Source organism: Haliotis rubra, unplaced genomic scaffold, assembly GCF_003918875.1.
Source record: "Haliotis rubra isolate DU_JTF1 unplaced genomic scaffold, ASM391887v1 Scf141, whole genome shotgun sequence".
Taxonomy (NCBI): Eukaryota; Metazoa; Mollusca; class Gastropoda; order Lepetellida; family Haliotidae; genus Haliotis; species Haliotis rubra.
In genome coordinates, this window is record NW_025765348.1 from 1876416 (window position 1) to 1892428 (window position 16013).

Below are 16013 nucleotides of genomic sequence, written 5' to 3' on the forward strand. Positions count from 1 at the left end.
ATAAAACTAAACTCACTCACTCACTCTGACACACACACACACACTCACTCACTCACTCTGAAAACAAACACAACCAAATAGTCTTATGTTTTCTTATAGCCTTTTTGGGTCATTCTAATGCCATATTTAACTTTGGGACAGTATTTACCACTTCATCCTTTTGGATGTTTTTTATTTCTGTTGTTATTTCTTACGTGTTCAGCCCCAGAATACATCAGCGCAGTAGTCTGGGTTCAGCCCGTCACTCCATGTCTCCATGTTTGCCTAGACACGTGAATGATTACACAGTCAACAAAAAGAACCAGTGTGAAGTTGTTAAAATCTAAAATTGGCTGTAATAACATGTGTTGCTTTCCGTCTTTATCACATAACATCACGATTGATAATGTTACTTCTTTTCAACTCAGCATTCAACATTTTCCATCATTCCACACATGCATAGTGATGTTTCGAGATGCATTCTGGGAATTCAGTGGTCCTGCAGTACAAGATGCTTTCAGTTCAACTACCTCAGAGGCATCAACTTGTCCTGTCTAGGGTTACATAATGAGGAGCTAACCCACTAATTACTACAGGCTTGTGTTACATGTTCTCAACATAACATGCGAGATTATAACTGAGTTACAGACGACATTTGCCTAGAAAAACTCTCCTAGTTATGGTCTTTCTAGAAGCTAAGATTCATCCGGTATCTAGGCTTAGCAAATTTTTGTGTCAAATTTGTAAATTAATCAGTAATACTCCAATGATAGTTACTTTCATTCCAATTACTTTCACCCTATATTTTTCACTAAACCTGAGACTGCCATGAACTAGATATGGCAAAAGCAACTTTTTGCAACTTTTACTTTGAAGCCCAGAACGAAAGCACTATAAACAAACTCTCAATCCCAGTAGTGATAAGTAACTTGAGAAAGGGCAGACTTTCTCTTCTTGTTTTATGGGTTTTCTTGGACAATATTTCTGAGTTGCTGGCGGTAAAATATGTAAAACTAGTGTTGGCAATGATGTTTGAGATAAATTTCCACTGGAACAATCTACCATCCGAAATCAGAGACTCCGATTCATATGACTCTTTCAAAAAGGGCGTCAAAACCCATCTATATAAAAATGCTTATTCTTCGTGGCAATGGACTTTCAACCTTGTACACTGTTAAGTGCCTAAGAGTGGTTAATGGTATATGTTAAGCCATATAGGGCGCTATACAAATTTTTCATATCATTATTTATTGAAAGCCCTTTAAATATTAAATTAGGAAACCCCAATGTCTTCAGTCAAAACATATATTTTGGTAAGATAAATTTTTCATAGATGTGTGAAAATTTAAGACAAGAATGATAAGAAGCAAGGTAATGGATATGTTTCTAGCCATAGATAAAATAATGCAAGCTGACCTGATATCTCTGATTTCATAAAGAAAACATTTCCCTCCCTCAAGTAACCCACATTGTATTTTACACACATTTACACACAGACAGGCACGCACATACACTCATGACTGGCTTGCACAAGTACTGGGGCGTATAGTAGCCTAGTGGTTGAAGCATTCACTCATCATGGTGAAGATGCAGGTTCGATCCTCTACATGGATACAATCTCTAAAGTCCATTTCTGGTGTCCCCAGCCTTGATATTACTGGCATATTGCTGAAAGCAGCGTAAAACTAAACAAACTCACTCACAAGTTACTATTATCTCCTCCCATCAGCTGAAAAACAAACCAAAGTCCAGACATATATTTTCTGGAGACTCCAGTATTTCTGGAACCATGGCTAGCCCTCTTTGTTCATGTTGAGTGATGTGAACTTTTACCACAGTAATCAATGTTTGCCATTACATCTGCCACAGCAGGTCCCTTGTTAAATGGTAATGTTCCATTATTGAAGGGAGATACACTTACTGATGATCAGCCAGAACCACGCTTTGAAAGTTAATTAAAGTTATCCTTTGTATAGGAACAACGAAGAGTAGCATAATTACAGGCAGTAATAATCTGTGGCAACGTTATATTTGATAAAAGGTACAGGTGTAGATAAAATGACTCTTGTTGGTAATGGGAATATGATATAAACTGACCAGTTATTCATTGCAAGACCATAGGCGGGATGTGTTTTTGTGTGTGTAGTGTTTTGTAGGGTCCTAATTCCTTGGTATGCTGCTGTAATATACACTGAAAAGCTAAAATTAATAGAAACACAAAACCACTGAAATTGATTTTATAAAAACTGAAAACATTTTAAACATTCCTGTGAAAATTATTTTTTCAAGATCAGTATTCAAATAAATATTTACATTTTGTGTAATTTGTGTATGTGACTACAGTATATTTCAAATTACCTTTGCCCATCCTATGACAGTTATCTACATTTGCCCTGTCTGGCAGAGAGTTAGTCTATCGTACAGACCCTGAAGCAAATATATCCAAGAAAGCCCATGCAAGTCTAGAAAATGTGGCAAGTCTAGATTTCCTCAGCTTGAAGAAAGTCTCAGGGCTCCTTTTCATTATATATATATTTTTTTACTATGAACATTTTTTTCAGTAAAATATGTTCATTTCAGAGACTAGTTGTTAGTCTAGCAGAGAGTTACCTACCATGGCACTGACTGTGAGAGTAGCCAAGTTTGTGAGTTACCTACAGTTGACTAGCCAGTAAGAGTTGCCTGCCTTTGCTCAATCTGGTAGAGTTACTTCCCTTAGCTCACCCTGGGAGAGTTGCCCACCTTTGCTCAGTAGAATACTGCCATGAAGGAATTAACGTAAAAGTTATTGATATATGGGGTAGTTTTTCCTTCATCCCTTTTCAAAATAATCACATAATGATAGAACTAGAATTCCGACTATTATTTAGTATTGTTTTTCTCATAGGCTGGGTCACCAACAGTCTCTGGGTTATCTCTGAATTTTGCTAGAGTTGACTTAAACATACTTGATCATGCTAGCTACTTGAAGAGCATGCTATCCACTTTGACCGAAAACATTTTCATTTGGGAGAGTAATTGTTCCTTTGTGTCTATCTTTATTGTCCAGTGTTAGTTCAGTAAATGATTTAAGTGTGACATAGCTCCCCACAAACATGATTAACTGTACACATCCTGGAGGCAGAGAAATGCATTTCAATAATAAGGGTTTGTACTTTGAAAACATCCAGATCCCATAACAGACCATGTAGAAAGCAGTCATCACAATCTTTTGTGTTGAGGCAGTTGCCCGATGTTTCTGGAAATGTTCAGCTGAGTCCTGGGGCTGTTCTGACCAAAAGACTGCACCAAAGAACACTTATTTATCACTGTTTTGTGACTGTGCTTGATGTCAGCATGTAGGAAACTGAGTTTGTAGCATGAAGCTGACAAAACTTAAGTTCAACAGAGGATTTCAAATGAACCAAATGATTAACTTTCAACATGTCAACTAATAACATACCACCATTTAAGCTACTCAAAACATATTAAAGTTGAACACCTGCAATTTGAAGGTTGTACAATATTGACAAACATTATTGGTAACATCTTCTTTTATTTCGTGAGTGCGATATTACAATACATATTTTTGTACCGCTTAACAACAGTACAAGAATCTATATCGAAACATTATATGCATAATTTTTATCCATTAATTAAGTCTGTCAATATTGTACTACCCAACTTCTAAACTGCCACTCAATGGAAGACTGTAGGTTACACTACCCATAACCCATGACAGATTAACTTTGATCGTATAAGAAAAATGGTGATCTTTAACTTCCTTTGTGTAGTTTACTTGACTGAGAATTATCGATACAAACTGCTTGACGCCATCTTGTCCTCTCCCACAAAACAGGGTGTAGCCTAGTGTGTCTCTGTTTAACAGAAAGTTGATACTCTGTTCTGACATCCTTGTTTTATCATTCTGGAGCGTTATCTTGTTTTTGTAGCTGCTGTCATGGTGTCGTCTATCCTCTGTACTTTGAGAAGTCAACTTTCCTGATATTCACTTGATGAAAGGGCAAGAAGTAGCCAAGAAATGTCACAAATAATAAAAAAGTTGTTTTCCATAAAAGTTTCATGTCCTTACAAACTTTCTTAACAAGTAAACATTCCCTGCTGAACAGCATACATAAGTTGATATTGAATTAAACCAATTGCATAATATTGAGATATTATGATGTGATTTAATCAAATATCTGTGGAGATCTGTATAGGTCTTGTAAGTCTTGTACACAGCATTGTAATACTATAAGTGTGATAACAAATGTTGTTTTAAAACTTGATAATGTTTTCTGACTGCTTGGCTCAAATAATTTAGAGTAAGTGAGTGAGTTTAGTTTTACACCACTCTTAGGCATGAACACTTTAACCATTGGGCTACCCCACCACCCCTAATGGCATATGGTATAATGTTTGTCGGAATAGTTTTTGCACCAGATTGGATGAAACATCATTGATATGATGTTTTTAAAATAGAGACAGAGAGATGAATAACTAATTAAATATCTGTATCAAGGGTGCTGTATCACGGATGCCGTATTATGTATGGTATCATCAGGTGCAAATTTACATCAGTACATTGGTAACTCGGTGACCCTACTGCTAATCTGAGATTAGTAGAATAGGTCTTCAGCAACCCATGCTTGCCACAAAAGGCGACTATGCTTGTCGTAAGAGGCGACTAACGGGATTGGGTGGTCAGGCTCGCTGACTTGGTTGACACATGTCATCGGTTCCCAACTGCACAGATCGATGCTCGAGGTGTTGATCACTGGATTGTCTGGTCCAGACTCGATTAATTACAGACCGCCACTATATAGGTGGAATATTGCTCAACTCAACTCAACTCACTCATTCACTCACTAATTTGAGATTGGAGCAAATTCAGTGTTGTACACCCAAGGACAGGACAGTCATCTAACCTTGTGGTTATTCCAATTCAGAATCCGTCTCAAACAATCGAAAAGTCACACAGAGCAACTTAATGGATACAGATGCCAGGCATGGATTTCTGCTCATAATATCAATCACTGGTTTCTGTGGTCAGACTCAACTATTTACAACCCGTGAAGATCCGGGTTAGAATTGATCTTCAGTAACCCATGCTTGTCATAAGAAGCAACTAACGGGATCGGGTGGTCAGGCTCGCTGACTTGGTTGACACATGTCATTGTATCCCAATTGTGTAGATCGGTGCTCATGCTGTTAATCACTAAATTGTCTGGTCAAAATTCGATTATTTACAGACCACAGACATATAGCTGGAATATTGCTGAGTGTGGTGTAAAACTAAAATCACTCACTTAACTATTTACAAGCAGCTGTACTATATCTGGAATATTCAGGACTGGAACATTAAAATATATTAATATCAACTGACCATTACCAAACCTATCAGTACATAATGTGCATAAATATAGGAATTGGTCAGGAACTATTAACCTAAACATGCATGGTTTTACGAAAACATGAAAAAAACATTGATTCTTAAAATGTTTGACTGATGTTGTATTAATCTGTGTTTTTCCAGATACCGTGGTCAGAGCGAGTTCAACTGCCCGCCAGATGTGGTGTTTCAGTACGTTGACCCATTGCCAGGCAACTCATTCAGAATGAAGTGGGACAAGGCTATGAAAAAGATCGAGACAATCAGGGAAATTAACGAGGTGAGTATACGCAACATGGCTGATTATGTGTCAGAAATGTTGATGACACATGTTCCAATTATTGAGAAAACAGTGAAAGTATTTGTGACTAGCACCATTATTCATCCCAATCAAGTTTATCTTTAGGGCTCTAATCAATAACGCAATTGTAGACTATCTGCTTAACTCCTGTTACTCAATGTATTTACATAACTGACTGGTCAATCAATGGTTTCAGATGACGCAGGTTGTTGCATAAGATTAGATTCAGTAGCAACAATGTCGACTGTATTTTCTGCTTGACTGGTAGAAACTAACCTTTTTTCAAAGTGTCATAACATATAATTTCTTGAGTTGGTTCGGGAACCTGTCTGTTCAGAACTCCCAAAAATCGTAAACACTGCGGCTAAAATCATTGGGCTTCCTATCAAAAGTATTCGGCAGTTATTATGAGCAGCAAATTTCCGAAAAGGCAAACTTAAATGATCCATACATTTTTCGGAATATTCTTCACTACCTTCTGGCTTCAAATGCCGACTTTTAGAACAAACAGGGTAAACCACTCATTTGTTCCACTTAGTATTGGATGTATCAATATCAAATTCAATGAATGACTTCCAAATGTGCAATATAGAATTTCTAGTCAATATCAATGTTTGTGTACTAAATTGTTGTATCTATATCCTGATTATTTTATACAAATAGTTTTATTATTATCATTTGCAATGATGTATAGATGCTTTATGAATGTAAAACCTGGAGAACTGTACATGATGCAAACCAAATTTCCCTTGGGATAATAAAGAAATTATCTTACCTTATCTTATGACAGAAGATATGTGCAAACTCACTGCTGCCAACAAGTAATATAAACCTTTATATCCTGTCAGAGGACCTACATATACTGTTCTGTTTCCAATAAGGTTAGGGCGGTGGGGTAGCCTAGTGGTTAAAGCGTTGGCTCGTCACGCCGAAGACCCGGGTTCGATTCCCCACATGGGCACAATGTGTTTAGCCCATTTCTGGTGTCCCCCGCCGTGATATTGCTGGAATATTGCTAAAATATTGCTAAAAGCGGCGTAAAACTAAACTCAGTCAGTCAGTCAGTCAGTCCAATAAGGTTAATATACAGTCAAATCCCAATGAGTTGAATCGCTGGGGACCAAGTAGGTATATATATATCTTTATTCCAAATCACCTGACAGAGAGTATATATTGAAATGCTGTGCTTCCAATTGATAATAAACCTTTTTATCATACAATGGATAGTGTTCTCGGCAGGATAAAGCCAACAGATATTTTCGGTATCCGTTGGGGTCATATATGGATATCAATGCAAATTAGAGAGGTCATATGCAAATTTTAGGGACTACTTTCACAGTGTAAACAAACATGCCGTCAATGGTCAGCGGGCGTGTCCGGATTGGCGGCCGTGGTTACGGTACTGTCAGTGCTTTGATCCCAGAAAATTCATGTCTGGTTATGATAGATGGAGTAGATTACAAAGCGAAGATAGAAATTCATAGGTTTATGAAGATACCAACATCGACCGCATGTCAGTGTTAGCGAGAGAACGGCACTAGGAACCCAGATGCACAATGTCACGAGAACATTAAAGTGCATTTTTTGTTTAAAAGGTTTACTCAAGGTTTCTGAAGTTCCACGCGAGTTTGTTGTTATTTTCAAACATAAGCTAAGATTTGTTGACAACAATACATACTTTAACATAACAACTGACAGGAACTAGATGACATAACGCAGTCAAATGAGTGATCAGTAGAACATTGCGTCGCAGAGCTTGTGACGTCAAGTATTACTACGCCCATATTTGTGACGTCATAGATATGTGGACACATTCCACGAAGTTTAGTTTCATGATTTGTGGCAAATGAAATCGCATTTTTTTTAAATTATAAAGTAAGAATGACATTGTATGATAAAAGGTTGTCATCACACTCGTGTGTTTTGGGATGGTTAATATCCTGCATCATGAATAAACACTATGTATACAGCTCGCCAAGGCTCGCTAAATACAATGTTTATTCCTAATGCAGGATATTAACCATCCCAAAACACACTCGCGGTGATAACCTATATATATCTTCTGACAGGCATACACATCATGCTTCCAGTGGGTATGCCTCTGTATCCCATACTGAAGGTCTATGTAAATGTTCAGACTCCTCTATGAAGTGTTCTTTTTTTCAGGATCTAAGAATCAACAGAACATGTACAGACAGTGCCTGCATGGGTTTGATATCCCCACGTGACTTTGTGGATTGTATTCTGACAGTACGAGAAGACACCTTCATATCTACTAATGGTAACTGAGGTTCAGTTTTAGGCAGTTTGGTGTATCAGCATCTCTTCTCATCCATGTAAACCTGCTACAAATAATTCAGCATAAAATAGAGTAGATTATCTGTTAGAGTTCTACGTGTGCTTGTGGGTTTCCTGAAGTGAGTGAGTGAGTTTGGTTTTCATGAAGTGAGTGAGTTTGGGTTTTCGCCGCTTTTTGCAATATTCCAGCAATATCATGGCAGGGGACACCAGAAATCGGACCCAGGTCTTCAGCATGACAAGCGAACACTTTAACCACTAGGCTACACCACCACCCAGGGTTTCATGAAAGTTAAACATCGAAAATATTAGAATTCCTTTAGCTTTCCACCTCGACCATGAGCATAGCAGACCAGGAATAGTCAGGGCAATTGGGCAAACCGTGAAACAGGCATCTAAAGGACGAAACTCGGCATGTGCCTTAGACTATAGGGCCGCCTCCGTGGTGTAGTGGTTAGAGCGTCCGCCCGGAGAGCGGAAGGTCGCGGGTTTGATCCCCGACCGCGTCATACCAAAAGACGTTAAAATATGGTACTTGTTGGTCCCTGCCTGGCGCTCGGCATTAATGGGTACAACAATGACTGGTCGGCTCAGAGTCAGTATACTGTGTCTGAGTGGGATATTCATGCTTCACTGCGGCATGGTATCTCAGTGAGCTAGCACTATAAAACCAGCTTAAGTCTGGGCTAGTACAGGCAGCCGCACATACACATACACACGCATGCACGTCGTCATATGAGTGAAATATTCTCAAGCACGACGTTAAATCCAATTTCACCTCACCTCACCTTAGACTATAGGCCAGTAGTCCTCCTTACACCTTATAAGATGCACAACTGTGAAGTATCCAGTAGATTGTTCCAGAATGTCTTAGGTGTAGTATTCCGATATGTACTACCCAAACCCCTAAGGTTGTGATGCAATGTTCCAGGTGTAAGCGTTTCCTGTGATGACGAGTGTCCGCCCCAGGACAAGTATGTCCGAGGATGGAACTACTCCTGTGGAATGCTGTGCCAGAAGTTTCCAGAGTAAGATCTTTTCTTTACATCAATAGCTTCTTCATGTAGTCATTTACATTGTTCCCAGAGTTAACACATAGCATGCACTTTTATTGAGTTGGGAATATATCGACTGAGCTTTTGAGATATTCTTATTCTTTGGCAGCCAGTTTATCACTTTGGGGGAATAGGTTAATTTCGACTATAGGCATAGCTGTCATTCCCTGAGAGTTCCAATGAGTGAGAAGCTCCAGGATGACACCCTGGAGGGGTGGAGGGTGGGGGGTGGGAAGACAAGAGCCCCACTCACTCACCCCAAATAAATTGGTTTTTAGGTTATTTTAAGATGCTGATTTATAACTCCCCACCCCCAAATACTTTTAAACAATTTTCAATAACGCATGAGTTTAGAGAGATAATGCGAGAGTGTGTGACATTAAGGTAAAATGCAGGAGTCTCACACAGGCCTTAAGAATTTTCTCTTCAGTCAAAGGGAGACAACTTGTTGGATTTGTCCTGTCACCACTACCCTTTGATATGATCAGATAAATCAGTCTGAAAATAAATGTCAGGGTAGACCAATTCTGAAACAGCAAGAATCTGGGGGATTAAAATTCTGTGTTTGATTGAAATAAGTAATAAAACTGGTGTTGCTTTAGCTTATGACAGGATAACTTCAGTACTGTACTATCATTATATAAGACACTGTCAATGTAAAGTGACAACTGAAATATATATAACTTTCTTAACAATTTTTTTATTCAAATCATTTTTTAAACCAAAAATAACAGTGCTTGCCTATCAGAAATCATCATGGTAACCATATTCGGTAATTGGCGCCAGTTTTCATTGAAAAATACAACCATTGTTCTTGATGCATTTACAACATGTTCCACTGCCATATTACCTGAGAATGATTGTATTTATATCCAGTCCTGTTTTAGCTATTTATTCTTGTTTGCCAACAGTAAACCAAATCATACAAAACTGGTGACCTTGATACAGCCGGATATAAAAGGGATGCTACCCAAGAAGCTAGTGGATTCCGCCATCCCCGGTTCTATGGTCGACTTCTTCGCGAACCTCCGAGCTTGTCTGAAGGAAGATGGGAAGTTGGTGGGATGAGTGTCAGTTCACTGGGGCACTGAAGACTTATGTCAGATATACAAGTATGAGAAACTAGGTTGATCCACGTGCATTTTATCGTCAGCCATACTTTCACACAATGTTGGTGTGAATCAAGTGTTTTGTTATTTTAACTGCTGGAAAATTATTTTTTCAATTATTGTTGAATGCAGGTACAAATTTATGTTTTAAAGTTTTGGGGTATCTTTGTTGGCTTAAATATCTTGAAGTCATTCTGTTGGGTATGGCATCTTGAATACACATTTCAACTAAGTGCTGTGCACTTTAGTAGTGTGGAGTTTGGGAATTACACAATGTATTTAGTGAGTCAAGTTTGTCAAAATATCTAAAGATTCAGTGTTACAATGTTGACCAGAAACTATTCATCCAGAACCCCTGAATTATTAAAAAAACAACTTTGTCTGAAAACCCCAGATATGCATAGAATACAGGGTTTATGAATCTTGAAAATTATTATACATGTGTAGTTGAAGATTTCACTTTTAAGTGTTGTCCTGATTAGCAAGGTTTCACTGTGTGAAGAGGAACTTAAGTGGCACTAAAGGTTTTTGCAAGAAAAGATTATTAGAAGCCATTGAAGTCTAGTCTGTTGAGTAATAATTCCTTTCATGAAACTGTTGTCATCGTAGAGTTACCTCCCTTTTATCACAGATTACCAAATGTATTGATGCCAAATAAATCAATAGCCAAAACCAAGTGGACCAAAAACATCTGGGTAACAACAGACACTTACTGTGATATGTCTTATAACATTAATTCCAGTTTCTTGAATTCAAGATGGGAAGTCATATCAACATGAGTTGAACCGTTGTGTTTAGACGATCAGTATACTTATATGATCACCTCATGAAAGTCACACAATATTCAGTCATTTTGCCAAGTTTATATGATTGCAAAGTATATTTTTGAAATGGCTAGATTATATGTACCTTCAGTGCTATGAGACCCATGAATATATTGTCTATCTGGCATATTCTTCTGCAAATCCCCATGTAAAAACTAATATTGGTACACATGAACCTTAGACATACAATTTACCATCAAGCATATTTAGAAAAATATACTTTGGAGAAATAATATTGTTGAAATATCATCAAAGCAATTTATGAAGCATCTAAGCTTTCAAAAGCATTATTATATGCGTTGATGGTGTGTTGTATGTCAAATGAGGGTTGAACAACTAGTCCATTTCGTATCTGTCCACTTTGTGCTGTTTTTATGTATACATGTAAGTCTTAATGTAATGTTCGGAATATTGGTTAATTATGGGAATTATTTATCTTACAATTGAAATATCTACAAGTTGAAGCCTTACCTGAAAGAGAATGTGTGGGAGCTTGAAAACCCACACACATACATGTCTTCTACAACATGCCTGGTTGTAGGTGATTACTGTAAGTGATGCTCGGGACAGTGGGGTAGTCTAGTGGTTAAAGTGTTTACTCGTCATGCCAAAGACCCAGGTTTAATTCCCCACATGGGTACAATGTGTGAAGCCCATTTCTGGTGGCCCCCACCGTGATATTGCTGGAATAATGCTAAAAGCGGTTCATCCAGTCAGTCATGGGACTTGAATGTCTGAGACATTGTCCTAAACAACTTGTGGTATGTGATTTCATCTGTCATATTTTCAAATACCATACCAATTCTCCTTGGTTACAATGTAAATGTTTAGTGCTGTCATTTGGTAAATTCTTCATGGACCTAGGTACACATCCTTCATACTGGAATGGAGTGTATACAAGCCCTTGAAGCAATATTGATCAACTCCTCCTGGCTGAACTAATAACCATGAAACGGAATATTAATATACAGAAATGTAATTGTAGATTTCCGATATACTTTAAATTAAAGTGTGTTTACATATATTTCTGTAATTGTACATAAATATCATTTTGTAGTGTTTGTAGATGTAGGAGTAGGTCTCTCAAGTCAGTCTTGTATGTATTACCTAGTCTTTGTTCAAGTAACTAGTTTGCTGCAAAGAGTTACCACCCTTACTATGCCAGGATCCTCTATCATGTATCCAAACCTAGATTCACTCCAGTTATGATCCTTTAAGTCTGTCAGCATGCTCATGGGTTTCGTGAAAATGTTTAGAGTTGAATATTAAATATTTGATTCTTTTGGATATCTTATACTAAAGGACACAGAGGTGGTCCAGTCATCTTGTGCTTTGAGTTGGCTCCCTCAGTCTTGCCAGGATCTGCTGGTCCACCTTGATTCTGATCTTTGCTTTCAGCACCACACCTATGTTGCTTGGTGATATATCCTTCATTACATCAGACCTTATTGCAAATATGCAGCCAAAATATATAGAAAATTTCTTCTCCAAGTCACATCACACTGTTTGACTTCTCCTATATGAAGATTCCAAGGGATCCCAGTGTCACAGAGATTGGTCATACCTTGACAGCTCACATTGCTGTCATTTCTCATGATATTCTGTAAGTTTACTACATGTAAAGCTTTCATTGTGAGGCTTCCTGTAAGTAATTTTAATGCATTAAAAACTTTACAATCATGAAGTCAAAGTTCTATGAAGTCTATGGAATATGTACCTATTCAGTATATTGTAGATAGATCCTTAACTTATGTACATCAAGCACAACCTTGTACCATAGAAATATTTCAACCATATTTTTAGATGCTCAGAAGTAATATTTATTTTGAGTATTTATCAATTCAAATATAAGTGGCAAATGTGCATATCTGTAAATTAATCAAACTGTAAGTACTTCATAGTGTATGGATAAGAAGGTGTTGCTTTAAATCTTTATGCTTTCCAAACTGGCACACTTTACTTGTTACAGTCACGCCACTGTTTCAGTGTTGGAAGTTACACATCAAAGCTTAGGGGTTGCAGCCTTAACTCTGTGTTGAGAAGTACAGATTTAGTGGTTCCCTAGTTACCAAAACTATTTTGTGAGGGACCAGTTCAAAGGTTACATGCTGGATTAAAAACTTAATCATCTAGAAATCAGTTATCTTGTTGGATAGAAAACCATTAATGGGCCAAATTCACCAACCCTTAATTTAGGGAATCAACATTTATCTGACCTCAACTTTTGATCTAGTCCCTTAAGTATTTCAGTTGCTCAATTATACATTATAAAATAATTCAGCTTTAAGGTACCTTAAGACTTTGGGATCAAGGCTTATTTTTATATACTGTCATGCTATGTCAATGGCACAGCCTTAACCAAATATACAAGGACAATTATGAGGGAGAAAGAGGTAGTAAGGGATTTTAAGAAGTGAAACATTACCCCCCAAAACGTATCTTTTCAAAAGGATGGAATTAAAAAATAGTAAATTAATGTGACCACTATTTACATAATGTTAGCACCTTCTGTGTTTAGAGGCGCTTGAACTGCAGCTGAACTTCCGTGAATATAGTGAAACTGCTTTCTCTCTCATGTACTAGTATGTGGTATGCATTCGGACGGTCTTGTATTATTCTTCAACTGGAAGGAAGTAACTCTGGTATCAAAGTATGTCAGCTACCACAGCTCAAATGATTTACACAAGATGTCTGAAGTAACAAGAAAATTTTAGGAATAGTGATTACAAATCGTATTCCTTATATCATTAGTTACATATTGATGAACATGTGGAATTTGAAATACACGAAATTGCAAAATTGTTTTCTTTTTAAATGTTCGCTTGCAATTTGTTTTATTTTCAGACAGTGCTAGTTTTCATTCCTTATGGTATTCACATTTTCAGTAGTTTTCAATTAAATACTGAAACACTGTATAGATTTTGTTACCATTCAAATACTGTATGTGGCATTGCTTGATGAGACATCAGGGCATCCCATGGGTATCCCATGGCATACCCATCCCTGGCATACTTCACTACTTGATCTAGTGAGTTATTTGTGCTACGGTCTGTAGTGCGCAGTCTGTTCAGGTACTTTTGTCACAGGCTGTAGAGTGTCGTCACCATTCACAAGCCCAGAGGACCACTGTCGAACTTATTCAATGTTAAACATTGTCAAATATTGGGGATGAAACGATACATCAGTGTACATCTACATCATGATGTTTAATGCATTCATACAATACACTACTCAAATAAACCACAAGCTACTCTATATATGATCCCCAGCAATTTTGTCAGTCAGATATCGAAACATGTTTAGTAATTAGCATTCATAATTTAAAAATAGCTGCGACTAACAAGTTTCTTCGTGTAGTTTTTCCAGTTGTACCCGATTTAAAATAATTGTAATCCTGAAGTTTCCACACCATTAGATGTGAAGATGTGTATCGATCATGGTGTTATGGTACATATCGTATCATGATTTTGCTGTATCGTTTCAACCCTATCAAATATGGAACAATAAATGTGGCTGTGAAACAAACTGTGCCTGTGTTTTCATTACTTTGTTTGTTGTCTAACACTGAGTCAGCGACGTTCACGTAATGTTATGAGAAACTGTGAATAATCCACACTGACAGCTGGGAATGACACATCAAGCCATGTACATGTATTATGCTGTTGGTGTACGTTGAACCACCGATGATCCCGTTAGTCACTCCTTACGACATGGATCGATTGCTGAAGACCAATTCTAACCCAGATCTTTACAGGTCGATACAAATACAAACACTTTTATACAATGAAGAATAGTGCCTCTTAACCAAAGAAACAAAGAAATTGAACGCCACATACCCGCAGTACAACCGTGTCTTAAATAGGGCTTGCCAATCCATAATACACCTTCTGAAAATATGTTTATCCTGGACTCTCTACATTTTCCAATACTTCAAATATTTGAGGAAATGGTAACTGATGCACCCATAAAATCACAACATACTAATGTACAGTAAGACACTCCTTCCTCACATGAGCACAACATGGCTCGGTATAGAACAGTTACCTCTAGGTCTGTCATCTGTTGAGATCATGACGCAACCCCTAGGCTGTAGTTAGTCTGGCAATCTAACCACCCTTATATCATTTAACATGGAGGGGTAGTGGGGTTGCCTTGTACCAGTAGTGAAAGTGTTTGCTAAACAATATTCAGCTTATCAGAATACATCCTAATTTACAACAAATCAACATCAAAACTTTAGTAAAACATTTGCCTACCAAGTAAATGGCATGTCTGTTTAAGTTTAGAATGGTTTACACAACATGAGATATCCAGTACACTTGAAGCACTTCCTAAAGAAGAACTGGCAGCACAACTTTGACACTTTCATGCAGAACTGATTTACTGATTAACAAGCGGCAGCAGTGAGTGGATAGGATTTTATGCCACCTCTAGCAATTTTCGAGCAATATCGCGGCAAGGGACACCAGAAATGGGCTTCACACATTGTACCCATGGTGACGAGGGAACACTTTAACCACTAGGCTACCCCATGCCCCTCAAGAGGCATCACATATGAAACCTCATGTCTACTGTGCAGAAACTGACTAGCACAAGTCTCTGTGTTAGGTTTGTTTAACATGGCAATCTGCAATATTCCAGCCATAAGGCAGCTGAAACAAAAATACACTGCAAATATGTATACATTTTAGACTGGGTATTTTAACATGAAACTCTAGGCAAATCCTGTATAGGACAACCTTCAAGGTTTGACAAATGTCTTCGTGGTTTAGTCCCCTGATGATTAAGAAGATACCTTTGTGGTCGAAACTTTCAATGAATAAAGAAATGCCTATTGGACTGGCCAAGCCACATGCTAAACACAATATGGCCCTGAAGATAAGACTTTATCATCTCAAATTCATATTGCACAGTTAATAAGTACTAAAATATGGAGAAATTCTCCACATATGAAATATAAACATAAAAAATGAGACATTTACTACTACAAGCAAAGATACAAACATATAGAAAATTGGACATTTCACAATGCTGACACCCTTGTATTATCTTGGTTAGAACTGGTCTTCAGAAACC

The 16013-nt window shown here is 37.6% G+C and overlaps 1 protein-coding gene across 1 annotated transcript in view; it reads left to right on the top strand.

Moving 5' to 3' along the window:
- Positions 1–14462, top strand: part of LOC124269002 (stAR-related lipid transfer protein 5-like) — a 98403-nt gene extending 83941 nt beyond the window's left edge. Inside the window, exons 3-6 of the mRNA XM_046704034.1 lie at positions 5495–5630; positions 7818–7932; positions 8881–8977; positions 9916–14462. Coding sequence (XP_046559990.1) covers positions 5495–5630; positions 7818–7932; positions 8881–8977; positions 9916–10072 — 505 coding nt within the window. The 3' untranslated portion in view covers positions 10073–14462. The remainder of the gene's footprint in view (positions 1–5494; positions 5631–7817; positions 7933–8880; positions 8978–9915) is intronic.
- The last annotated feature ends 1551 nt before the right edge of the window (positions 14463–16013 follow it).